The 27,663-nt window shown below is 38.5% G+C and overlaps 1 protein-coding gene across 1 annotated transcript in view; it reads left to right on the plus strand.

The window, feature by feature from the left end:
• LOC122815596 (serine/threonine-protein kinase 33-like) overlaps positions 1–27,663 on the plus strand; it is a 1,042,607-nt gene that overhangs the window by 854,319 nt on the left and 160,625 nt on the right. Inside the window, exon 9 of the mRNA XM_044088227.1 lies at positions 24,437–24,549. Within this exon, the coding sequence (XP_043944162.1) occupies positions 24,437–24,549 (113 nt within the window). The remainder of the gene's footprint in view (positions 1–24,436; positions 24,550–27,663) is intronic.

Here is a 27,663-nt window from a genome sequence, read left to right on the forward strand (position 1 = left end):
AGTGAAATGTAGTAGACCAATATGTGTGTGTGTGTGTGTATATATATATATATATATATATATATATATATATATATATATATATATATATATGGGTCTACTATCGTAGATCAAAAGTACACTATTTTGAAATACGATAGTAGTGCCCCACTAACGCGAAAGTGCACTTCAATGAAAGTGCACTTTCGCGAAAGTCACTAGAACAAACGAAGGGTTAGGGCTTGGGTTTTGAATAGTGGATAGCTAGTAGGGCTATCCACTATCCTTAATCCAAGCCCTAACCCTAAGGTCCGTGACTAGCGCACCACAGTGCAGGAAATTGTATTTCCTCCACTGAGCAGTAGTTACGGACCTATTTCTTGTACTGTGGTGCGGTAGTCACGTACCTTAGGGTTAGGGCTTGAGTTAAGGATAGTGGATAGCCCTACTAGCTATCCACTATCCTTAATGCAAGCCCTAACCCTAAGGTCCATCACTACCTCACCACAGTGCAGGAAATGTCCCGTTTGACTTAGTGACTTTCGCGAAAGTGCACTTTTGTTGAAGTGCACTTTTGCGTTAGTGGGACACTACTATCATATTTCAAAATAGTGCAATTTCACTCTACGGCAGTAGACCCTGTAGCTTAATATATGTGCTACAGCAGTGTTTTAACCAAGGATATCTGATTCTATAAAACATTTAAGTGGAAAAAGAAGATGCTTCAAGTCTGATGCTTTCAGTGAGAAACACATTAAATTCAGCACTTAATTTCAAAGATATTAAAGGAATAAAGAAGTATTAAGAAGAAACAGTCTAAGTAAATGTTAACACTCTGAAGTATTTTACTTACTTCTTGATTGTGAAGAAATTAACAATACTGTGAAATAATTAATTGAAAAATAAGTTCAAATCAATGTCATAGGGAAGAAGAGTGCAGATGTACTGTATTTACTTTGTTCACAAATCTACAAGAATTATACCTGCATATCATCTACATGATATGAGTATCAAATGTCTGCTCTCACAAATGCCTTTGACTTTTGTCAAACTAGAATCTAACTCCTAATAATAGTATAAATTCCAGGCATAAGCTCAAGGTGAACAACAGTGTCTGCATACAAATACGAAAATGTGCATGAACAGCAGACCGTAGGAAACAACAAAGTAGATGGGATTGCTTTGCATGAAGTTTTATTTTATTTAGTTACATCATTTGATTTGCTGTAGGAACTATAAACATTTAAGAGGACCTGAGAGAAACACAAGTGTGCTATCATATTTAAAATAAGGCAAAGTAAATGAATCTACTAGCCAATTAATCATTACTAGTATAACATAAAAGCACAATGCAGCACAGCAAAACACACATAAATAGAAAACAATTATTTATATCTTTAAATGTATTAAAAGTGTTTGTCACTACACTTCTTAAAAAAATAAGGTGGTGGTTAAATATGGCTCAAAGATCAGTAGGCCTAATGAATTTGAGTCAGAGCAATTTGACTTCCTAAGTGCTACATATCTTCACTTAAAAGCAGCGATGGTACAGCAGTAGCATTGTTGCCTTACAGCAAGAGGTTCTCCTGTCCGATTCTTGGTTGGAGTGCCTTCTGTGTGGAGTCTGCATGTCCACCCTGCAGTTGAGTGGCCTCCGAAAGACATGTGTGAATGGGCGTGCCTTTGCTGAAGGCTGGGTGTCGGGCTGGCAACTCGCCACCATAAAAATCTACTCCCAATCATCAGCAGACTGGAGTTCTGCTGTGGTGACCCCTAACTGGGAAAAGCCGAAAAGACAAACAACAGTGCTACATATCTTCACTGTTCTTTACTAAAATGTGCTTAGTTCCAGGAAATGAATCATAAATATTTGGCAAGATCAATGCTTTTACTGCACCAGCCAATCAGCTTTTACAACTCCATATACTGCAGTAACCCTTTGTCAGGAACTGACTTCCAGAATAACTACTTGTTACCTAAAAACTAAGAAACAAAGAAAGGCTTGACAACACTAACCTATGGAAAGAATACACAGTGAAGAAGTTTATTTGTGCTCAAACTAATACTGTTTCTTGTGGGATTTCATATATATATTTTTTTAATTTGCAAAGGAAATGTCACTGAAGAAAAGGAGTGCATTAAGTGACTGGGTAATATTAAAATAAGTGGCATGTTTTCTGAAACTGTTGATTTTACCCCACATTTTTCTTTGAAATAAAGAATAATGAGAGATATGATGCATCAAAATAAACTTACTCCATCATGAACCAGAAGGATTCTGTTGAATGCCACTAGGTGTCTCCTAAAGCTCATCATAAAAACATAATGCATAACGATGAGAAAAAAAAATCTAGTTGATCAGCAGAACATGAAGTCCTCACAGGCACACTTACACATGCACACACAAAACAAATATACATACATAACATAAAGAGTATGTTTTAGCTGCTATGAATTGGCTCAACAGATTTATTTATAAATTTTACAGCGTGAGAAATACTTGTAAGAATCAATCTCCAAACAAGGTAAACAGTGACAGTTTATTTACTGGTTTTACTAAAAGCTGTAAATATGTACATTGTGAATATTTGAGCATGTATTTTGAAAATGTTAAATTTTTATGGATTATTCAATTATAGCAGTTCTTTTTCATATATTCAAATGTTTCACAGCATTTACCTGTGGAATTATTTGTGCTAGTAAGTCTAATAAACAAATTTAATATGTGGACATGAGAACAGTACCTAAAGGCAAATGCCAAATGCATTAGCCACGTACATACAAAGATTTAAAAATGTAATCTCTTTTCACATCTAGAAGAGTATAAAATTTAGAGTTTCAAGAAAAACGACTGGAACAATGTACTATAAAATTTAAGATATTTAAGATATAAAATAAGACAGATGTGAAACTGATGTTTTAGATTTAAATTTAAATTGATGTTCTTAATAGAGTTGTGTTTATGCTTACACATATATATATATATATATATATATATATATATATATATATATATATATATATATGTCTATATTCATATGTCTATATTCATATATCTATATTCACATACTGTAGTGCATATTCATTCTTTGCATTTTAAATTCTAATTAATGTGTTTGTCTTATTGGCTGTGCTTTATTGAATAAATGATACAAATTCGTATTTAAATGTGGAAGTAACTGTATTTTATCTTGCACTGAAGAAGGGTTGTTGAACCCAAAAGCTTTGCTTTTACCAATTAATTTTATAGTACGTTGTTCCAGTCATTTTTCTTGAAGTTTGGATTTCTACGCACTGCTACTTTACCAATATTCCTGTCTTTTTCATCATAAAATTTAGTTACAAGAAAAGTAAAATACATTGTACACTAATTTAAGAAAACTGGACTATACTTTGGAAGATCTGTGTCATTTATGATTGCACTTAAAATTTAATGATTTAAAGTGCTTTCTTGGAAATGAAAAATTGGGTCTGAGAGCCATTATCCATAAGCAGGATCTGAGGTATTTGCAAAAAAGAGAAGAAATGTTACAGATCAAGGCATATATGCTTCATATTGAAAGAAACATATAAGTCTTAAGAAATTTCCTTTAACGTGCTCCTCGCACTACTGACAATGCACAGATATGTGTTTTTAAATGTATACTCATAGTTTCTCTAATTAATTATATGACTATAGATAACAATGATCTGTAAGGCAAGATATTCATCACAAAATCACCGTTGCAGTCACCTTAAGCTATATAGGATATCCTGCCAAGGGTAGGGCGCAGCCAACCAGGTTTTCATAGCTTCAGGACTCCTTCCATGTACCCTAGTCACTAGTAAACATGAGCCTGGGAATAAAACCAGTGTCTAGGGTACAAAATGCCTCAGAACTTTCTTTCCACCAAAGACTGTACTCTTCTGCATACATGAGAAGATTGGCAATTACCCAGAGCTTCTCATTAGATGGGCAGATAAGTATTTCATTGTGGATAACCTTTTATTTAAAAAAGTATTGTTATTAGTATTAGTATTAGTAATTAGTAATTAGTATCGTATGCTTTATTTCAGGACATTTCTGGTGTTTCACTGAGTGGTGTCTTTTAGTTTCTCTCAAAGCTGAAATGGTTCTCATAGAAAATTTATGTGTAAAATTAGCTTGCCTTTCAAAATATTGTCATCTTCTACTTCATGAACTTTCTATGAAACTAGTACATTAGTGGACTGGGTGGTCTTGACAAAAAATGTCTCCAAAAAGCTTCCATTACTATCAGGGCTTCCAAATGACCTTAGCAGTTCTGCTGACCTTTTATCAAGCTCCTTTCTAGGCCATAGGCTGATCCAGAGAACCAGTGGTGATTCTCAAACTTTTTGTGAGAGTCAGTGAATTTTTATAAGGGAAAGTGTACTGCTTATGCATCACTGTGTTGTGAGGGGCTATGGCTAGTGTGTTTGGTGTTTGGGGAAAAAAATTACCTCAGAAAATTCCTTTTCATCAAGAAGATTTTAATTACTCTCTCAAGTTCTGCTATCTGCCTGAGAAAATCCATTCATGGTTAGGGTATGCAACCAGGTCTGGCTCACTCAATTCCTTCTTCTTCAAACAGCAAAACAATAAATTTGTCTGGGCAGCTTTGGTCTTTTAGCCAGAGTCTGTCTTGCCTCAGCCACTTATGGGTGAGTCTCCTGTGGCCATCAGTTGTTCCTCATATCACTCATCTGCTCGCTCCTATGTTGTTATTCCATTAGATTCCATTATGGATCTTAGGTCAGGCACAGCCTCTGCAACTGTCTGCTTGCCTTTGCTAAGGAAGAGAGAAATAGTCTGCAAGACTCAGGAAGTGTAAAGGGGTTGCTCCTTCACTTAACTATGTGGAAGAGCCTCTTCCCTATGGCAGGGACCCCCATCTACCTGTGCTTTTGTTGAGGTTCTCCTAGAAATAGAAAGCATAATTCCAGGTATTTTCCCTCATTTGAAGCAGATAACTGGCTCTGTTTGGAAAAAGGATTGTTGAGAGCTTTTCAAGTCACTAAATGATAAGTATCCTCCTCAGACAAGGAAGAAAGTTAGTTTACTGTCAGATTCTGATTTCCGGTCTGTGCAACAGAATTTGGACTGAGATTATGTTTCTCATATTCCCTCTTTTTTCAGGAAAAAGATTCTGATTTTCAGTAGAGTTCATCCTCAGATTTTCCTCCTGAAGAGTGGTCATTTTCTAGTAGTATTGCCAATATGAGGGACTTTTTTCATGAGGAATAAAAAGACATCTGAATCTTAACAGAGATATTGTGATTTGTTCAGGAGGATTTCCTTCAACCTGCACCTGTTGATTTGGTGTCTTTAGCCTTTAAGAATGCCTTTTTAGCAGCCTGCACTTTTCCTGACAGTCGGCCATCTTTTCCTAAAAAGTCTGATAAGCTGTATGAATTGCTCCAATCTCATAAGTTCCCTTTTTCTAATCCTTCGGTTATTTCCTTATGAAAGTCAGCTTATACCAGGCTTCTTTCAGTTACAAAACTTAACCCTTCTGACAAACTGAGAAATGTTTTGGATAAGTTTGGTAAAAACGGTTCTCCTTTCTCCATTTGAGTCACCGGAGTCGTGAATTGTCAAATGCGCATGTCAAAGTTTTTGCTTTGTTCCTATCATAGGCTCATAGGTTTATAGAAGGTTACTAGTCTAATGGCCATAGAGCCCTTACAAGCCTAGCTATATTTATCTCCATTTGCCCCAATTGTTGGTGGTTAGGTGAGTAAAGTTCACAGAGATAAGCATCTATGGTAGTTAATAATGACTTTCTCTGTCCAGGAGGGACATAAGTGCCACCTCAGGAGTGAATTTGCAGTCACCCATCCATTGGTCTAGGTTGCCTTTGAAGAGGGTCAGGGAAGTGCTCTGTTTTATGTGAATTGGAAGCTTGTTCCAGAAAAGTTGCAGCCTCTGGGAGTAAAGAATTTAATTGCTGTTCCCCTCCTACAGATACTAAAACATGTATGTATTCTATAGTATCTACTGTGTCTCAGGTAATTCAATATTCTTCAAAATGGGCTTATGATAGTGCTGATATTGTGTCCTGGGCTGCTGCCTCTGGCTTTGTTTTGGGAAGATTTGCTTGTTCACAATCTCCAAATTTGCCAGAGGATGTCAAATCAGAAGTTTTAAATGCATCTCTGGATGAGAAGAGTTATTTGTTTCTTCCTCTGCAGAACTCCATAAAGGTTTTGATGAAAGAAGAAAGGTAGTTCATGGTGGTTACCCTTATATTTCAACCTTCCTTTCCAAAAAAAAAGTAACAGCAACTTTTTTTACAGTTTAGGCTTTTCTTTCAGAAAGCACAACAAACAAACATTGCAAGATTTAGGCAAATAGAATTTCAAAAAGCAGTGGCAAAGACAGAGTCAAAGAAGAAAGGAAGATCTTCCCAGAAAGAGACAGAATAGAAAAAAAAAATAGACTGACCACATGACCCTTCTGGATTTTCCCCCTCCTTATCCTCCCAACCCAGTGAATCCATCCCAGAGTTTAGATATTTATTATCCTTTGTGACAACCGACAACTTCAAACAGTTTGGTTTTAAACTTTAAAGAACCATTCTAAAAGGTTGCAGCTGCTAGTGGGACTTCTTTCCTCAGTTTTGTGGGATTCATTGAGATCCTCCCTATCAAACTGTACTGTTCCTTCATGTTCTAAATCAGATGCCATCTCAGGAGGTGAAAGATCCATTTCCCTATCAGCAAGCAGGAAAAGGAATGTATTGAAGAGTCTTCCTAGTAGCAAAGAAAGAAGATTCCTGGAGATATGTCCTAGACCTTTACTTTGCTTTTAAACCTTCAGATCATAGAACCAAAGTCCAAAATGTTTAACTACAGTCCCTGTTACCTCTCATTCCTCCATCCAGTTTCCTGGTAAATTTGGATTTAAAACATTTCAATCAGCAACAATTTCAGACACTTTTTGCATTTCCCTGTACCTTGTTTGCACTGTCAGTCTGCTGTACAAACATTTAAGTCATCTACATCTTGGTAGTGTTTACCTTGTCTGTCTCCTGTCACAGCTCATTGCAGGTTGCAGGGCATTCATATTATTCCTTATTTAGACGATTGCCTGATTATTTAAAATTCCTTCACAGCTTGTCAAGAATTATTGGTTTAGGTGCTAAACCTATTTTTTAGTCTAGGATTTCAGGTTAAGATAGAGAAATCTTTCATTCCTTCTGACAAGATACTGTTTCTAGGGTGTCTTCTAGATGCAACACTTATAATGACATTTCTTCCGCAAGACAACCTGAAGAATTACAGGCAACATTTTTTGACATTTTAAGCCAGACTTAGGCATCTTCCAGGGAATACATTAGAATTCTAAGTTTGATGGCCTCATCTGTTCTCATGATTCCCTAGGCTAGTTTCCACATGAGAGAGATTCAGTGTGATTTGTCAAGTCAGTTTGCACTCAACACCAGCACTCTTTATCATTTTAGGGATAAATAATAATAAATAAAATACCAAATTCCAGTACTGGGGGTTGTAAAAACGGAGGGGAATGGGTTGGTAAATCAGCTGTCTCTCAACCCACGTCTTCCCTTCTTACTGATAGTACCCCCCCCCCCCAAGCCGGTAGCAGCAAATGGCTCAAACTTTGCTTTTGGAGCTGTGTCCAAGGCGGTGACACTGAAGAATCTATGAAACAAACAAGAAAAATCTAAACACATAAATGTCAAAGAAATCATGGCTTTTAAAATGCTCTCAAATCTCTGAACCATCTTTGGTTTCCAAGCCTTCTGCTAGTAATTACAGTCAACATCACAGTGATGTGGTATATAAAAATATAAGGAGAAACCAGATCTTACCTCCTTTGTAGACAGCTCTAGCAACCCAATTAAATGTGTTCCTCTGGTTATATGCATTTTGTCAGGGTAAAACCTTGTAGCAGACAAACTGAGCAGGACCAGGATAAACACTCACAAATGGAAGCTGAACCCAGGGGTCTTCAAGGACGTGATCCATCTGTTAGAAGCTCCTCAAATAGATTTGTTTGACTCCACTCTAAACAGGCTGTTAAGGAAATTCTGCTCCAGGAACCCGTATAAGCAAGCCAGGAAGACAGATGCTTTTCCATTTCTATAGACGGGAATATTCCTGTATGCGTTTTTACCCTTTTATCTGATAAATAGGATTCTTCTCAAAATTTGGAAGGATTCTCCAGATAATTGTGTCGAGCCTGTTTAGCCCAGACAGCCTTGGTTCTATCTTCTTTTGAAAATGGCCAGTGGCAATTACCACAAGCTTCTTCACATAATGGACTTACTCACACATGCTCAGGGTAGTTTGATACACCCCAATGTTCATCCTTGTCAATTGACTGCCTGGATGATAAAATTGTAAAACCTTTTATGCACCTTTTTTCTGATGACATGAAGCAGTCATTAAAGAAGACCAAAACAAAAAGAAACTAAAGCCAAAAGCAGTGTAGAAACCACTTAAAATCAACAAAGCACACTGCTGCACCATGGACTATTCACAAAAAAAATAATAACATTTTATTGTTGCACCAACGGTAATCACTGATTGAGCGCTTTCTTCCCTCCAAACAGGGACTTATTCAGAATCTACCATTAAAATCATGCTTTCTCCCTATACTCCCCCCACCAATAATTAATGACATCATAAATTGAATACATTTTAAATAGATACACATTAACCCATAAATACACCCTTACACATTAATAAAACATTCAAAATTTACACTTACACACAAAACATCATACTAAAACATTATTATTAAAGGACATTGTTGTGATAAAACTAAATATTTAAAAATTATATGTTAATAAACTATTTTAAAAATGCAGCCTTCCTATTCAATATGGGCTTTATGTGTATCTCTTTAAAATGTATTCAATTTATGATGTCATTAATTATTGATGGGGGGAGTATAGGGAGAAAGCATGGTTTTAATGGTAGATTCTGATGAAGTCCCTGTTTGGAGCGAAGAAAGTGCTCAATCAGTGATTACCATTGGTGCAACAATAATGTTTTAATCATTAAAGAAGGCAAAGAAGCACTCTATTAGAAAATCAAATATGGGTAAGTGGAAAATACATTCAAGCCGGTGCCATTCCAAAAAAACAGGATCCTGTCAAGGCTTCTATTATTCTTCGGTATTTGTGTGAGTTATTATTCTCTACCATTTCTTATTCTTCTATCAAATATTTATCTGTTGGTCATTTCAGCTTGTCTGCCCCAGGATAACCCTCTTTGTACTTTATTTCTGGTGAAAAATGTAGTGAAAGGGGTTTTACATACCTGTCCAACTGTTAGACAGCTTGCTACTGCTTGGGATCATAATTTGGTTTTAGAAAAACTTTCATTCCCTCCTTTTGAATCATCTTACAATGCTGCTTTGAGGGTGTTATCTTGGAAAACATTGATAAGTATTGTTCTGACTTCTGAAAGAAGAGTATGTGAGTTACGAGCTCTTATGGTGAGTCATCTCTATCTTATTTTCCATAAGGATAGGGTGACTTTGAGAACAAATCTTTCCTTTATGCCAAAGGTCATTTCAGAGTTTACACTTAGCCAGATTTTTCATCTTCCTGTTTTCTTGTCTAAAATGTAGAAGAAAGGATTTTTCAGACTTTGAATATCCATAGCCAGCTCAGATACAATATTAACAGAACAAAATTCTTCAGGACTTCTGATCAATTGTTTGTCTCTTATGAAGGTAAGAAGAAGGGACAAGTGTCTAAACAGATGGTTTCTAAATGGTTGTGCCATGCTGTTAATTGTTGTTCCTGTTTATTATTCCCACCATAACACATAACTTCCAGGAAAATCAGTGCACATTCTACTCTACCCTTGGCTGCTTCTGTGTTTTTTGAAAGGGGTGGGCTCTTGAAGAATTCTAGAGAAAACAACCTAATCATTGGTAAACACCTTTGCCAAGCACTATAATCTGAATTTCTTCTCTAGGGCAAGAGCAGGCTTTGCTAGGACTATTCTCTAGATCCTGAAGCCTGATCCACCTTCCTCCTCTCTTCCTCAAAAAGCTCTGGTATTTGTCCATATAGATTAAGAATACTGCAGCAGTGATCTTTTAATGAACATAGTACAGTTGTGTAAGTAAAATTACCATAATAATATATGCTTAAGTAGAGCACTACTGCAGTAATTGCTCTCTCTCTCTTTCGCTCTTTCTCCCTCTGCTTCCATTTCCCTGTTTTTAGTGTTTTATTTATTTATTTATTTATTGACATTTAATTACAGTGAAAGTCTGACCGGGAAGGCACCCATTTTCAGTGGAGGCATGAGAAGAAAAGATCCAAGTATTACAAAAACATGTTAAGAACAATAATTTTACAATCTTCAAAAATAATACAATGAAAAATAATAAAAATTAGTTTGATCTTTTATACCAAATTAGACATATTATGAAAACACTGGTTAAAAATAGAAGCAACTTATATAACAGAGATTTAATATTTAAAAAAAAATTGTAGCCAGTTTAGATGAATTAAAGGTAAGTTTGTATAATACAAACAGGAATTGTAATATGAATTGGCAGAAAAAATAGCGATATGTCATATTTATAGAGAGAGTCAGAGGAGAAAAAATGATTAAAATAAGGAAGTGAGTGAAGAAGGGGTAAGGTATGAATAGGTTCTAGTTCATATTTAGAGATATCCTGAGGTTTAGCAAGAACAGAGCCTGATTTGACTAGGAAGTCTTTCAGAATATTTTAAAAGACTGAAGGCAGGGTTTTGACCTGATGGATACAGGTGCGGACTTCCAGGCCTTAGCAACATGGTAAGAGTACAGACCATGCCCAGCAGATCTGACCAATTTGTGGACAGAGGAGCTTTTAATCATTAAATCATAATGATTGAGTGGGAACATAATTGTGTAGAATGGTATTTAGTGCTGGACAAGCAGATAGATGATGGGTAATTTTATACGTGGTGAGAAGCTGGTATATGTAAGGTTGATGGAGTAGTGAATTTACTATGATCTGATACTAGGATCCAGTCAAATAAAGAATTTGATGTCTTGCTATAATGTGTGGTTCTATTAACTAGCTGTGCGAAATTGTATAACTTCATGCTAGACTTAGGAGAGTTAGAGTTTATGTCCAACCAGTTGATACTGACACCACATAGTAGTATTTTTTTTTTTTTTTTTGTGGAATTGTTATGGATATCCAATGTCGGATATCTTCCAGTGTAGCTGTATTGTCACATGGAGGGATGTAAAGGACAGTAATACAGATTTGTTTATAATTGTTTATTTTCAGGAAAGTAATAAGAAGCTCTGCTGAATTGAATTGTGGTACTGGTACTGGAAAGTAAATAATGTGGGAAGAAATAGCCAGGGAATTGTTATGGCTAGGCTTGTATAGGCCCTAGGGCTGATAGCCTAGTACCAACCTATGAACCTATGGTTTACTGAAGAGGGAGATGTGGTGGTTGTTGGAAATATAAGAGCAATGCCACCACCTTTCCTCTTTATGCAGTCATTATGGAGGATATTATAGCTGGGGGAGACTGTAATTCATGCTGGCTTTAAGCCAAGTATCAGTTATAGTGAGAATATCAGCCTTGTGTTTATGCCAGAGAGAGAGAGAGACTTGTCATTGGCATGTTCTCATCTTGCAGGGCTTTGGCCACACTGTCTTATAAGGCAAGAAATGCTCTGATGTATTTTGTGCCCCACCACAGATTTTATTTACAGTCTTGCACTTACCAGTGGGTAGGGTATGTGGAAAGAGCCCTAAACACTTGGAATCTTGGCCAGCTGTGCCTGATCCTTGGCAGGAAATTCCATATAGTTAAGTCTACTGCAGCAGTGATTTATTCCAACATCTACTGTTACAGTAAGTTTGCTGTACTTTGCTGAAGCTTGCCTTTAATAGACCCTCCTTATACAAGGTTGCAAGGGTTGCGTCCATTCATAAGCATCAGATATAAAAACATTAGTCCAGATATATCAATTTATCTTGCTTTAGTGGAAGTATTTTATCCTGTTCTGTATTCACTTGTTTTTTTATTTCATTTGTAATTATTTTTCATACTAGCTGTGCAGCATTCTAGTACATTTAACAGTTTACTAAATAATGATATGCAAATTATTCTAAGATAAAGTCCGAGAAAGAACAGTCCACCAAGAGTTGACAAACTATTTCACATAAACAGTATGTTAATAAAAATGTTAATATAATCTTAGCACAGCTTTAGTAAGGGTTTCTTAATTAATATACTGCCATCAGTAGTTTAGTATGGAGTGAAGCGCACACCAATGGACAAGTAGTACCAGCCCTGTAATTGGATCTGTTAAAGGCTTTTGCCACTACCAGCCAAGAATGCTTCGTGGACAGGGTCTATACACTTGGTATGAATCCCAGTACTCACCTACTTCTTGAGCTATCTAATTCATAAGAAATGCAAACTGAGATATAATAAGAAATACCTTGTAGAATAAAAAAGCAACAAAGCTGTTCCCAAAATATCACTCCTTTGGTCACTTCTGTTTAGCCTTTTACTTCTAGGATACTGCCCACCTTTCAATAGAAAATGCCGTCTAAGAGATTGTTACTACTCACTTAGGAGTATTAAGGATGACATTCTTACACTCTCCAGGCCAACATTCAAACAAGCAATAGGGGGAAAAACCTTTTCTAAACTAGGCCCTGCTCTTTGGAACCAACTCTCAAATGAGATAAAAAATTAATCACACCACAGTATGTTTAAAAAATATTGAAATAATTCCTTAATAAAGATGACAAGTACACATGCCTCTGTGATAGTGGTTTATAGGTTCATAGGTTCATAGATAACTACTAGGCTAGCTGCCCTTGCAGGCCATTTTAAGTCTAGCTAATTTCCATTTTTGTGTTTGATTTAAACTATCCCATTTGATTAGAGATTGTCCTTACCCATCCCATGGTCAATAATTATATTTTACCCCTAATGAATATAATTGTGATCATACCATACATAATTTGAGGAGACCTGTCCATGGGTTAAAGCAATTAGGAGCTGCCTCTTTCCATTAAAAGAACAGGGTGCAGTCCTGGAGTAAGTAAATGCTCTATTTCCCATCCGTAGGTCCAAGTTGTGCTTGAATATGGACAGGATGAACTTTGTTTTATGTGGATGGGGAAGTCTATTCCATAGCAGCAGTATCCGCTGAGAGATATTCCTGCCCCTCCAAACTATTCTGTTTATAGGTTCATAGGTTCATAGGTAGGTACTAGGCTATCTGCCCAAAGACATTTATAAGCCTAGCCAAAATGTGTTGGCTTTTGCCACCCCCTTAGATTAGTTCTCTGTGCCTCTGTCCAGCAGAGCAACTGAAGTGATCCCCGGGGTAAACTTTCTGTTTCCCATCCACTCGTCAAGGTTTCTCTTGAAGAGTGCTAGCGAGGATCTCTGCCTAATGTAGATTGGAATCTTGTTCCAAAGCATGGGAAGTCTCTGGGACATGAATCTGTCCCTCCAGCATGCCCTATTTATTGTTGTGGTGAGGTTTAGATCCCTAGAGCATGTGGCTTGAGGGGATAAGATTTTCTTTAGGTGAAGCATGTCCATCAATTCTGGGTTGGACATGGCCTTGTATGTCAGGCAGAGATCACCTCTGAGCAGGTGGTATGCAACCAAGTACAGCTGAAGTTTCTTCAGTCAAGCTGCATAGGGCATCTTTTTGAGGCCAGTGATCCTCTTGGTTAGGTACTTCTGTGGTCTTTCCAGCTGTTGCAGGTGTCCTGTAAGGTACATCCCAAATGGGGTGTTGTACTCTACAATGGGTCTGATGAGTGATGAGTAGAGGGGCACAATGACCTCTTTTGATCTGGATACAAACCCTTTTGTGATTAGGTGGGCCACATAGAAGGATTTTCTAACCACTTTGGCAATGTGATTATCAAAGGAGAGATTACTATCTACTTGGGTCCCCAGATCCTTTATTACGTTTTCCGTATTTAGGGGACTACCACCTATGTGGTAGTTTGTGGGTACTTTGTTATTTCCAAAGGGAATAACTATGCACTTTTTGGCATTTAGCTTGAGGCCATGATTTTGACACCAGGTATCCGTCTCAGTGAGACCCTTTTGGAGGATGTCTGTGTCAGCCAGTGAGTCAGTTATAGCCCCTAGTTTGTAGTCATCTGCGAACATGCTCAGCCATAGTCCTCCTGTGCTTCTCTGTACCTCTGAGAAGAATATGCCAAACAGGAGGAGTCCTAGGACTGAGCCCTGGGGAATGCCACTTGTAACCAGTTTAGAGTCAGACCTAGCACCCACAACTCTCACCATGTGGGTTCTGTCCATGAGCCAATTAGAAACCCATCTTGTGACATAGGGGTTTATGTTCAGGTTGGTGAGCTGGTCTATAATACCAGAATGGGGAATGATGTAGAAGGCCTTTGTGAGGTCTAGGTAGGCTGTGCGTACCACCGTTCCCTCATCTATAGCCTTGGTAACTGTCTCAAGGAAGTCCACCAGGTTTAGGAGGCATGATCTGCCCTTAACAAAGTCGAACTGGGTAGGGTCCAGGGTTTGGAGGTTCCCAATGTCTCTGTTAATGAGTTCCATGATGATGCGCTCCATAGCCTTGCAGAACAAGCTAGTCAGGCTTATAGGGCAATAGTTCCCGGGGTCTGTTGTGGCTCCACTATGGGTACATAGCCTGTGGAGAGGCTGAGTTTGAACAGTGTGTTTAGGTGAGGGGTTAGTTTGTCTTTGAGCTCATGTAGGACGCAGCTTGGGACACTGTCCAGCCCCATTGATGCTGTGTTTTTGGCTTTGGAGAGGGCTATTTTAACCTGAGTGTCTGTGATTTCAGGGGCTCTGCATTCTTCTGGGATGGTTATGGGCCCTTTTGGGGTGAGAAAGGGGTGAAGTTTGCACTGAACCTGTCTGCCAGGATGTTGGCAATATCGGTTGGTTCAGTGTATTTTGTGCCATTCTGCACTAACTCCGAGCAGATCTAAGCATTGCCACTTAGATTCTTGACATAGCTAAAGAAAGCCTTGTGGTTATCTTTGGAGTCCTTGGCAAGTTTTCTTTCAAAGCTCACCTTGAAAGATTTTATGAGGGATCGTAGTTTCTTGCTGATACTGATCAGGGATGTCTTCCCTTCTTGGGATTTTACTCTTTTCTCTACTAGTTTCGTCCTTCTATTGTATAGCTTGTTTATGACAGGGTTCCACCAGACTGGTTTCCTTTTCTTGGAGGAGTGTGTCTTGGTTTTGCTTGGGATAGCATGATCCATGCATTCTTGTAGGTGCCCATAGAATGCATTAGTAAAGGATTTTGCAGCTTGCACAGCATTATCCTTTAGCATGGCGGCTTTGAAACTTTCCACCTCCGTCTTAAGTAATGTGAAGTTTGCTTTTGAAAAGTTTTTCATGGTGGTTTCCTTGTCCAGGGGTAGGGGTGGAATGTGGATATCCAAAGTGATTTGTTTGTGGTCAGATCCAACCAGCGAGAGGTTGACCTCCAGTGTGGAACACCAGCCGCCCATGTTGGTGATGATCAGGTCCAATATGTTGTCACCTCTGGTGGTGGTGTTGACCAGTTAAGCCAGGGCATTTGAGTTTATAAATTCTAGGAAATGATGGGCAAGGGAGTTAGTATTTGAGTAATTCTCCCAGTTAATTTTTGGTTAGTTGAAATCACCCAATATTAGGGTATTTGGTAGGACCTTTATGTTACCCAGTGTTTCCAGAAATGCAGAATGGGGGTCCTGGGACATGGTGGGTGATATGTAGCAAGCTACAATTTGAATTGCAATTTTGCCCATTGTTAGTTGCACGTGGATAATCTCTGAAGCATTGTGCTGTGCCACTAACCTGGAGGTGTGGGTATCCTTGATGAATATGGATACTCCCCCACCTTTTGTATTTCGGTCTGGGTTATGTGGCCGAAATGTATGGTATGAGTTGTAGCCTGGTAGTGCTGGGGTGCTCTCTGGAGCCTTAAATCAGGTTTCTGTTACTGCACATATATCGATTTTCTTCATTCTGTGGAGTGCCCGGAGTGCATGCATTTTTGAGGTTTAGACTTCTGGCATTGAGTAGTATTACCCTCAGATTTTTGTTACTTGTGCTATTTACGGCGGTGGGTTTGTCTTTTGAGCCTTGCCTAAAAAAGGCACTATGGGGTTGTCAAGAGCTTTGGCCAGTATTCAAAAGCCTAAGGGTGACAGGTGCAAGCCATCTCTTGTGAAGCAGCATGGCTTGTCGAGCATGTCATCCCAGGCAGACAGACACTGGATCCCCTTTGAATGACATGTTGCATAAGAGGTTTAGATTTGTAGACCGAGTATTTCTAATGTCATTTAACTTGCTGATGTGTAGTAAATCCATCAGTAATTGGTCAGAGGATGCTTTATATGCCACACACAGGTCACCTCTTAGCAGTCTGTGTATGGATCCCCTTCAGAAGCTCAAAGTTTCAAAACATGAAACTTCAAACGGCCGAGACCTTAAGATCAAAGTTTTGGAACTTTGAATGTTTTGAATGGAGATGGCTGTACAGAATGGAATGGGGTATTTACCACTGTCCTCACTGTAGTGAGATCTCAGAGTTGGTATATTTATTTAGCAGGGCGTATCAGGGGTGCAGCCCACCACATGAAGGGTGCAGGGGGGCTTGCCCCACTGCAAAAATGTAAAAAAAATTGTCTTTTGTTTTTACATTGTATATGTGCAATATTAACGATTATACTTAACTGAATGTTTATTTGTATACTGGCAGCTAACACTTACCTATGAGCCTATTTAAACTGTCAACACTTTCTTATTGTATTTGTCTTAATATTGTTTCCTTCTTGTGTGTGATTTTATTACTTTGCACCAGGTAAGCGACTGAAAAGAGTAATTTGACTGGCTTACTTACCAGGTAAACAAGTAGTGAAATAAATAAATAGAAAATAAAAATTAAACAAACTGATATTGCCTATTTACTTTGCTTTTCTTTTAATATAGTTGACATAACATATTTCCTAATATACTTCAAACACAAAATGCATTATTACTGCTTTCGCTATCATCTCAACTATAAAGTGTTGTGTCCCAGTACAGCTATCATAACTGTTAACTACGTGGTTTGTTTAATCTGCTTTGTTTCAGCTGCAGATTTAATCTCTGCTTTCTTGCAAGAAGACATTTTAGTGCTATTTTAATCACCAACTGCAGGAAGTTTCTATGTCATTTCCCTTGTCATTTCTAAAAAGCTTAATGACCAATAAGCTGCAGGAACTAACCATCAGAGAAATCCAAGAAAGATAGAACAGAGACACTGTGTACCACACAACTAGTCTAACGATTATAATTCAAATTAAAAATAAAACATATTCAATGAAAATTTGTTACTTTTACAATTACTTGTGTTTTTTTCCACTGAATTAATTGTATGAGAGACAGATTTTTAATTATGCAGTTAAGTGTTATGCCTTTAATGAAATCCTCAGGGAGGGGCTTAACATTAAGATTGATGGATGCTGGATGTTGTTTAACTGCAGTCTATTTTATATTTACTTAGCTCTGATGAAGTCTCATTTGTTACTAGGGTGAACAAGCTTAACCAATAATTACTGTTCTCAATGGATATGTTATGTTTTTAATTTGGATTATTCAATTCTAGTTTTATCACACCTTCATAGTTGTGTGGTACACGGCATCTGTGTTCTCCTCTTCTTGGATTTATTTGATGACTAAAAAGGTTATATGGTCCTGGCCACATTAGCAGTTAACAAATACATAAAAATGCACATGCCACACACTGTGTTAACTGGTTGAACTGCACCAAGATTATTAAAGTGCATAATGTTGCCGTTAACAGAGATTGATGGAGAATCCTACTATTGTGCTGTCTTCCATTAATAAAATATATCCTACAAGATAGACAACAGCCATTCATATTGCTAGCTGCACTCGTGCAAAGCACACTTCTATCAATCAAAATCAGTGTAGTAAAAGTTGGTTTCTTTCCCAATGGAGGGAGAAATCTCATTCCCAATTATGTTATGCCTAGGCATACCGAGTGCAAAGCCTTCTGCATCAGTTTGCCGCACCAAGAACATCAATACTGAAAAGTAAGTCAGCATTTCTCTACAGGTTTGGCATCAGGCCACTAATTCAGAGACAGTAATAATAAAAGCACTGAAGCTGTTGTAAACGTTTAGTGAGAAATAAATGAACAAAAATTGTCTGTATGGTCAAAATAGCTATAACTGAAAATTAAAACAAAAAAACAACCGAGAGATAAAAAAATGCAGTGACATAATGGTGAACATGAAGTTTCATGATGCATCGATATAGATATAGATATAGATATAAATATAGATATAGAGCTGCAATTCAAAATTGCAAATGTTCATAAGAGAGCAAAAGTTCTTTTTTCCTTGAATTACTGGCATAAGAGATTGAGCTCTCTTAATGCCAGCAACTATGTGTGTGTACAGCAGGGGACTCAGAATGTGCCCTTCCCACACTGTTCTGCAGTCTCTGAGTTAGTGAAAGGGGTGCAAGGGGCTTGAGTCCTTACATAAAAATTTTTTTATGTTTTTTTTTCTGCCTTTCGTGCTTCAATTCTTTTTAGATTGATTTTTTTGTCCACTCTTGTGAGCATTTACTTTTTCATTTGGTAATTGGATATAGATATAGATATATATCAGAGCAAGTCAAATGGTTGATGCTTGTTTGGTCATCCTAATACTCATTCATCACAATCTGTCCAGTCCTGATGAGTTAACCATGATAAAGAGGAAGAAGAGGGATTGTCACCCCTTCTCAACCCATGCTTAAAGCCCATTTTGATGATTTGATTAGTTGTGAATCTTCAAAATAGTAAGTTGATTGATTTTGCAGTCACTAAATGATAATACACATGTTATAAACCACTAATACAGAAGATAAAATAATAAGACAGATGTTTTATTACTACATAGATGCATGTAGTCTTGGTACCATTGTTAACTACATTGCTAAGAAAGCAAGATGCTTCCTGACTGTCAAAGGTCCCTTAGATAGGTTCATAGGTTCATAGGTAGGTACTAGGCTATCAGCCCTAGGGCCCATACAAGCCTAGCCAAAAAATGTACCCTGGCTTTCGCCACCCAAGAAAATTATTTTCCTGTGCCCCTGTCGAGCAGAGCCACAAAAGTGATCCCTGGGGTGAATTTCCCATTTCCCATCCAATCATCAAGATTTTTCTTGAAGAGTGCTAATGAGGAGCTCTGTTTGACATAGATAGGTAGTCTGTTCCAGAGTATGGGAAGTCTCTGGGACAGGAATCTATCCCTCCAGCATGTTCTGTTTATTGTGGTGACAAGGTTAAGGTCCCTAGAGTGTGTAGCTCGGAGGGATTGGGATTTCTTTAAGTGGAGCATGTCCAACAGCTCTGGGTTTGACATAGCTTTGTATGTTAGGCAGAGATCGCCCCTGAGTAGGCGATATGCGATGGAGTAAAGCTGTAGTTTTTTGAGACGGTCTCCATAGGGCATCTGTTTGAGGCCAGTAATCCTCTTTGTGAGGTATTTCTGTGGTCTTTCCAGTTGTTGTAGATGTCTTGTGAGGTACATACCAAAAGGGGCGTTGTACTCTATAATGGGTCTAATGAGTGATGAGTAGAGGGGAACAATGACCTCTTTTTTTTCTGGATGAGAATCCTTTTGTGATGAGATGAGCCACGTAGAAGGATTTCCTGACCACTGTGGCGATGTGATTATCAAAGGAGAGACTACTGTCCACCTGTGTCCCAAGGTCTCATCACATTTTCGTTATTAAGTAGACTACCAGCTATGTGGTAGTTCATGGGTACAGAGTTTTTACCAAAGGGGATGACAATACACTTTTTGGCATTGAGCTTCAGGCCATGGCTTTGACACTAAGTATCTGTCTCAGTGAGGCCCTTTTGTAGTTTGTCCACATCGTTAGCAGTTTTGATTATGGCTCCTAGTTTGCAGTCATCTGCAAACTTTGTTAGCCAAAAACCTTCTGTGTTGGCCTGCACTTCAGAGAAGTAGATACCAAACAGGAGAGGACCCAGGACTGAACCCTGTGGTACTCCACTTGTCACTGGTCTGATGTCGGATTTGGAATCCACTACTTTCACAGTGTGGGCTCTGTCCGTAAGCCAGTTGGCAACCCATCTTGTGACATAGGGATTTATACCTAGTTTAGTGAGCTTATCTATAATTCCAGAGTGGGGGATGGTGTCGAAAGCCTTGGTGAGATCTAGATAATCTGTGTGAACCATTTTACCCTCATCTATGGCTTTGGTGACTGCTTCAAAGAAGTCAATCAGGTTTAGGAGACATGATCTGCCTTTTACAAATCCAAACTGAGTAGGGTCCAGAGTTTGGAGATTACCAATGTCTTTGTTTATGAGTTCCATGATGATACGTTCCATGGCCTTGCAGACCAGGCTCATCAGGCTAATGGGGCGGTAGTTCCCAGGGTCCGTCGTGGCTCCCCCTTTGTGAAGTGGGATAACTGTCATAGTGCGCCATTCAGTGGGTACAAAGCCTGAGGTGAGGCTATGATTGAACATGGTACTTAGGTAGGGTGCCAGTTCATTCTGTAGTTCATGTAGAATGCAGCCTGGGATATTGTCAGGTCCCATGGATGCTGTGTTCTTGGCTTTGGAGAGTGTGTTTTTTATCTGTGCAGCCATGATTATAGGAACATTGCATTCTTCCGGTATAGAGATGGGCCCTCTAGGGGGTGAGAGGGGGGTAAAGTTAGCACTGAACCTATCTGCTAGGATGTTGGCAATATCAGTTGGTTCTGTATATTTAGTGCCATTATGCTGTAACTCAGAGCAGATCTGAGTGTTCCCATTTAGATTCTTGACAAAGCTATAGAATGCTTTGTGGTTGTCTTTAGAGTCAGTGGCAATTTTGTTTTCGTAACTAGCTTTGGAGGATTTTATGAGGGATCTCAGCTTTTTACTGTGGTTGACCAGGGAGTTCCTCCAGTCATGGGATTTTACTCTTTTTTGCAACAGTTTCTTTCTTCTGTTGTAGAGTTTGTTTATGGCAGAGGACCACCAGATTGCCTTCCTTTTTTTGGAGGATAACATCTTGGTTCTGTTAGGGATAGCATGATCCATGCACTCGTGTAAGTGCTTATAAAGTGCATTTGTGTAGGATTCGGCAGTCATACCTCTATTGTCCGTCTGCATGGGTGTCATGAAGTTTGCCATTTCTGTCTTAAGAAGTGTGAAGTTGGCTTTTGAGAAGTTTTTTATGATGGTTTCCCTAATTGGGGCTGGGGGTGGGATGTGGATGTCTAGGCTGATTAGCTTGTGGTCAGATCTGACCAACAAGGAATTGACCTCTGGTGTGGAACACCGGTTTCCCATGTGGGTAATGATCAGGTCTAGGATATTGCTGCCCCTGGTGGGGGTGTGAATAAGTTGATCCAAGGCATTGGAATTTATGAATTCTAGAAAACGTTGAGCAAAAGAGTTTTCCCAGTTAATGGTGGGGTAGTTGAAATCGCCCATTATTAGGGTGTTGGGTTGTACCCTAATACTTTCCAGTGTATCAAGAAATGAGGAGTGTGAATCCTAGGGGCATGGTGGGGGGTCTGTAGCAAGCTACAATTTGGATTGCGGTCTTGCCCAGAGTTAGTTGCACTTGGATAATCTCGGATGCATTATGCTGTGCAACTAGCCTGGAGGTGTGGATATCCTTAATGAATATGGACACGCCTCCGCCTTTAGTGCTTCTTTCTGGGTTAGGTGGCCAAAAGGTGTGGTATGAATTGAAGCCTGGTAATGCAGGGGTGCTCTCTGGAGCTTTGAACCAGGTCTCTGTCACTGCACAGATGTCAATGTTCTCCATTTTAAGGAGTGCCCCGAGTGAGTGCATTTTGAGGTTTAGACTTCTAGCATTGAGTAGCATTACCCACAGATTTTGCTTGCTTGTACCTGTTATGGTGGTGAATTTGTCATTTGAACCTTGCCTAAAAAAGGCACTATAGGGGTGGCAAGAGCCTTAGCCAGTATCCAGAATCCTAAGGGTGACAGGTGCAGGCCATCTCTGGCAAAGCATCGTGGACTGTCAATCATGTCGTCCCAGGCAGACAAATACTGGATCCCCTTAGAATGACGCCAGAAGCTTAGCCAATTGTTGAAGTCAATCATTTTGCCCTTGTACTGTGGTATCATTCTGGGTGATGGCAGGATGCTACTCAGGGTTAGGGTCATACCTGCCTGGGATACAAGATCAGAGAGCTCCTCCATGTCTCTTTTCATGTAGTCCAGGGAGGTACGTCTCAGGTCATTCACACCAACATGGACAATGACAGTGTCATATTTGTACTTATTGTGGAGTGACCTGAGTGCATGCGTTATGTGGTGGATCCTGGCACCTGACAGGCAGCTGACAGTAACTTTCTCCTTGTTTAGTCTAGTGAGTGTAACATCAGTGTGTCTGACTATAGAGTCACCTATGACTAGAGTGTTGGGTACGTTGTTATGCCTTATGGGCTGTGGTTGAGTGGCACACTGAGTTTGTGGGCTATGTGTCATTTGGGTTGTGTTGGGGGGTGGAGTTTGCTTGCGTTTATGCTTTGAATGTCCCTGATGCTTGGGCAGGTTTTTATTGAGAGCCTCCGCAAATGTAGATGTGTGTTTTGTGTTTCTATGTGTGTGTTTTGGTGGTGTAGGTTTTGAGGGACTATGTGATGAGTGTGGTGTGGTGCAAGTGTTTACCTTCTCCTCTTGACTGTCTAGTCCAGTCTTGGGTGAAGAGAGCTTTGCTTCCAGTTTGGCTATATAAGTGCATCTCACACAGTTTGTAGTGTTGGGTGGTAGGAGGAGAGGGTTGTCTGTGTACATGAGGCAATTGCTGCATTGCCCCAAGATGCCCAGATTCATCAGGTAGACAGGAGAAATCACTGGTAGCTGACCCTTAGACATGCCTGGATAAGTGCTTATTTATTAAGTACTAAAAATTGCTTTCCACTAGACAAGTGAGGAAAGTCGAGTGCTGTAGTAATTTGCAGCTTATGTAGTGCTTACAATGAGTTCTGAACAAGTGCTAAGTTCAAAGAAACAGATTTGAGTGCTGAAACTAGAAAACTGGCTAGTTATAAGAAAAAAAAAACTAAGCTAGAAAGGCTTCCCTCCAACACAGAAGGGCTTGGGGGCTCAGAAGCCTACAAACAGTCTATACCACTTAACAGGAAAGGCAGGAAACAAGCTTACATTTTTTTTGTTTTTGTTTTTTCTGTTTCCCAGATGCTCTCTTTGTACACAGTAGGAGTGCCTGAAATAAGAATATGATCTCACTGCACTCAGTTGAGTGAGCAAATGAGATGGGCCCAGAAGGAGTATCCAAACACATATTTACAAGAGGGGCAGGCAGTTTCAATGCCACTAAGATTAACACCCAAACAAAAACAGGGAGGATGGGTGGGACTAACTGAAGAGCAGAGTCAAAACTTCCAGTTCAGTTAATATTCCTGCAACACAGTTAAATCAATTTAAATACTGTATTATTTGAAAAAAAGTGCAGATTAAGGTACTTAAATGCTCTTATACATCCAGTTGAATACAGCTAGATCTTAGCCAGCCAAAGCTGAGGTTTTTAAGCAGAAAATATTTCAAACTGTACCACTTAAATAGGCAAGGACAGGAAATCAAAGAATGTGGCTACCCCACACCTGCAATTACTAACAAATAATAAAATTCAAGCAAGCACTGACTGAAGAGCAGAGTCAAAACTTCCAGTTCAGTTAATATTCCTGCAAGACAGTTAAATCAATTTAAATACTGTATTATTTGAAAAAAAGTACAGATAAAGGTACTTAAATTCTCTTATACGTCCAGTTGAATACAGCTAGATCTTAGCCGGCCAAAGCTGAGGTTTTTAAGCAGAAAATATTTCAAACTGTACAACTTAAATAGGCAAGGGCAGGAAATCAAGTAATGTGGCGACCCCCTCAGCTGCATTTACTAAAAAATAATAAAATTCAAGCAAGCACTGACTGAAGAGAAGAGTCAAAACTTCCAGTTCAGTTAGTATTCTTGCAGCACAGTTAAATCAATTTAAATACTGTATTATTTGAAAAAAGTGCAGATAAATGTACTTAAATTCTCTTATACATCCAGTTGAATACAGCTAGATCTTAGCCGGCCAAAGCTGAGGTTTTTTTGCAATTGGTCCCTGCTATTTCCTAAACAAGATACGTAGTGTGTGTGTGTGTGTGTGTGTGTGTGTGTGTGTGTGTGTGTGTGTGTGTGTGTGTGTGTGTGTGTGTGTTATTGTTGTTAAACCAAGCTCTGTATCTTTTTATTCATGGACTTAACAAATTCTTGTTTTACTGTTTGATCTGGTGTTGTGTGTTAGAGATTCTAGACAACCTATGTGCTGTTAGTTGTTATATTAGGCAGTTTTGTTAAACAACATTCACTGAAGGATGATGAAATTCAGATATAGTTCCCTAAATATATATACATTTTTTTAGGCTACGTGGCCAGTTACCATTTTCAGCAACACGTGAAGAAGAGTTAAGTGAAGAGATAAAGAAGGGGGAGCTAGATTTGTCTCATCCACAGCTTGACTTCATCAGTGACAGTGGTAAGACAATGCATCCACATCAAATCTTTTTAAAAAAACTATAAAGCAGACAAAGTATTGCTTTGAACTATAAACTTTTTCTAGGTGTAGCACAAGGCCACAGAACAAGCATGCTAAAATTTTAAATGTACCATTCCAATGTAGTTATATTTTGTTACAATATAGTTACAATTTGTTACATAAGAGCCTTAATCCAGCAAAGAATAGATTTTTGATTATTTTGATCAAAAGAACTCTAAATGTCAGTATGCTGGATGCTTTCCCTTTAGAGTCAAGTGTGAGTTTACTAACAAGTATCCTTTATCTTTTCAGTGAGAGAAGAATAGTTTAATAGAGCAGAATCAGAAAGATGATCTGTCACTATAAAAGGAGAATCTACATCCATATGAGTATGGGCTCCATGTGCATGTGCATGATCAGTTTCCATGTTACCCCTACTAAGTGGAAAACCACTGGGGACTGTGTAATATAGGAGATGTTTGTGCCACAGTGAAACAGTAGTAAGCTGGGGTTTTAGTGGCACAGTATCCCTTTACAGCCCAACATCAAAGGAAGGGAAAAAATTAAGGCTGTTAGAAATGGAAGGCTCAATGTCAATCACTCTCTTTCTCTCTTTCTCCTCTCTCTTTCTCTCTCTCTCTCTCTCTCTCTCTCTATCGTTCTCTATGGAAAATTCAGTAACAGCTCCATAAAGAGTAACACAGCTCCCTACAGGAGGTTGAGAGTGGACGAAATAATACTCAACTCAACTCCCTTCTTTTATATAGTTTTGTTTCCATAGATCTCTTATCTTTCACTGGCAAGAGTGCTTAAAAATGTATAAGATACACAATATACTGATTGATTACATTACAGTGACCATGAAACAATGGCAAATCACTTTGCAGTTAAGCCATGATAATGGACAAATTATTATTCCTGGGATAAAAAATTCAAAGGGGGCTTTTCCAAGGTGACTCTCTGTCGCCGCTGCTCTTTTGCCTTGCTCTTAACCCATTAAACTGTCTACTTAACAGCTTAGGCCATGTCTACAATTTGGCTCCCAGAAAACAACAAAGTATAAAGACTTCTCATCTTCTTTTTGTAGATGATTTAAAACTGTATAGCTAATCAGATGAGGAACTGAAAGCACACTACAAGTGGTCAAAACTTTTTCAGATGATATAAGAATGTCATTTGGTTTTGATAAATGTGCAAAAGCAACCTTTAAAGCAGGAAATCTGCAGCACCAAGACAACATGAGTTTAGGACAGAATGTGATATAAAACAATTGGAGCAAGAGGGAGTGCACAAATATTTGGGAAGTGATATTGGATCAACAATAAAACATGAACAAATGAGAATAAAACTTAGTAAGGAATATTTTAGAAGACTAAAATTATTACTGAAAACACAGTTGACGTTTAGGAGCAAAGTACAAGCTATAAACCAATTTACTCTTCCTGTCCTAACGTAGCATTTTGGACTAACTGACTAGCCCCAAAAGGTGTTGGATAGGTTGGACAGGAAAACAAGAAGGATGCTTCATGCCCATCAGATGATTTATAAAATTCAGTGTATACCAAGATTATATATTCCCCGTTCTGAAGGAGGTATGGGCCTCCTCAAAATTGATTACATCTATTGATATGCAGTTGTGGGACAGCATACATATCTGCAGACCTCACAAGACCCAAACTTAGTGAAAGTTTTGAAACATGAGGAGAATAAGTCTAAGGTGACTTCCCTGCCTAGTTTAGCAGAAGCATGTTGGTGTCAAGCAGGAATGGAAATCAAACCAGAAGCAGATAAAACTCAGGCAGCAACTGAATGTGCCAAAAACAAAAGAAAGAATATAAGGTGAAGTATCATATAAGAAGGCAAGAAATGTGGAAAATGCACAAATACAGTTTCAAGTATAGAAAACTCTTGGAACAACCTCATGTTGATCAGGATCAAATGCAGGAATGGTTAAGAAGTGAATTTAAACCAAAAGATGAAAGGTTAATATTGGTGGCCCAAGATAGTGGACTACGTACATGTTGGTTTACAAAGTCCATTGAACATGTGGGAGAAACAGACAAATATAGGTTTTGCAAAACAAAATTGGAAACAGTCGTACATATTGTTGCTGGCTGCGATATACTAATGGCAGAAAGACTGTATACTGAAAGGCATAATAATGTGACTTGACTGTTGCATTGGGGATTGTGCAAACATTATAATATTAAAGTAGCTGAAAAACACTAGAAACCTGATCCATGAAGCATCACAGAAAATGATGAAATTTATATCACGTGGGATCATCCATTACCAACAGTTCAAAAAATAGACACGAGAAAACCAGATATAGTAGTCTATGAAAAGAAGACAAAAGTAGCATTGATCACTGAAATTGCTACATTCAGTGACTACAGTTTCTTATGTACAGAGAGACACATCATAAAGTACCAGGATTTGCAGGCAGAAACAAGGGCAATATGAAAGAAAGATACTCAGACAGTTCCAGTAGTAGTAGGAGCAACAGGTCTTATAAAAAGGCATTTACAATCATACTTCAATATGTTACTGGTACATGTAATTCCATACGAATTGCAAAAGGAGTAATTACTGGGCACATTGTGAGCGCTGCAAAGAGCACTTCTAGCTAACATAAAAGATTGAAACAATACTAATTTCATGAACTTTAACCATACTTTATCTTAAGAATGGGGTCCATTCCTGTCATGGTATTAGAATCTCAGAAGACTTGGAGAAATTAAAAAAAAGTGAGAATCACCCACAGTTTCCCAGTCAGACATGGATACAGTCATTCGGTTCAAAACTGGTTGTTCACACTGTTTTGAAGGTTCAATACCTTATCATACATAGACAACAAATACCCTTTCTTTGAAGACTTGTTGGTGCCTTTCTTTGCAAAAAACAAAACAAAAAAAACAATGGCTGTATTCATTTTTCATTGTATTTAAACTTGAATGTTAATTCATGGACTGTTTTTACTGGTCTGCTCATTCTTTCAGTAGAAGGCATGATCTGGTATAAAATTTCAGTCTGAGCTCATTCCAAATTCTCTAATTTTAGTGAACAGAGCAGCTTTCAAAGCATTAGGGAAGATGTTGCACTATGATTACAAAT

Source organism: Protopterus annectens, chromosome 11.part0, assembly GCF_019279795.1.
Source record: "Protopterus annectens isolate FY-2018-M chromosome 11.part0, PAN1.0, whole genome shotgun sequence".
NCBI classification, from domain to species: Eukaryota; Metazoa; Chordata; order Ceratodontiformes; family Protopteridae; genus Protopterus; species Protopterus annectens.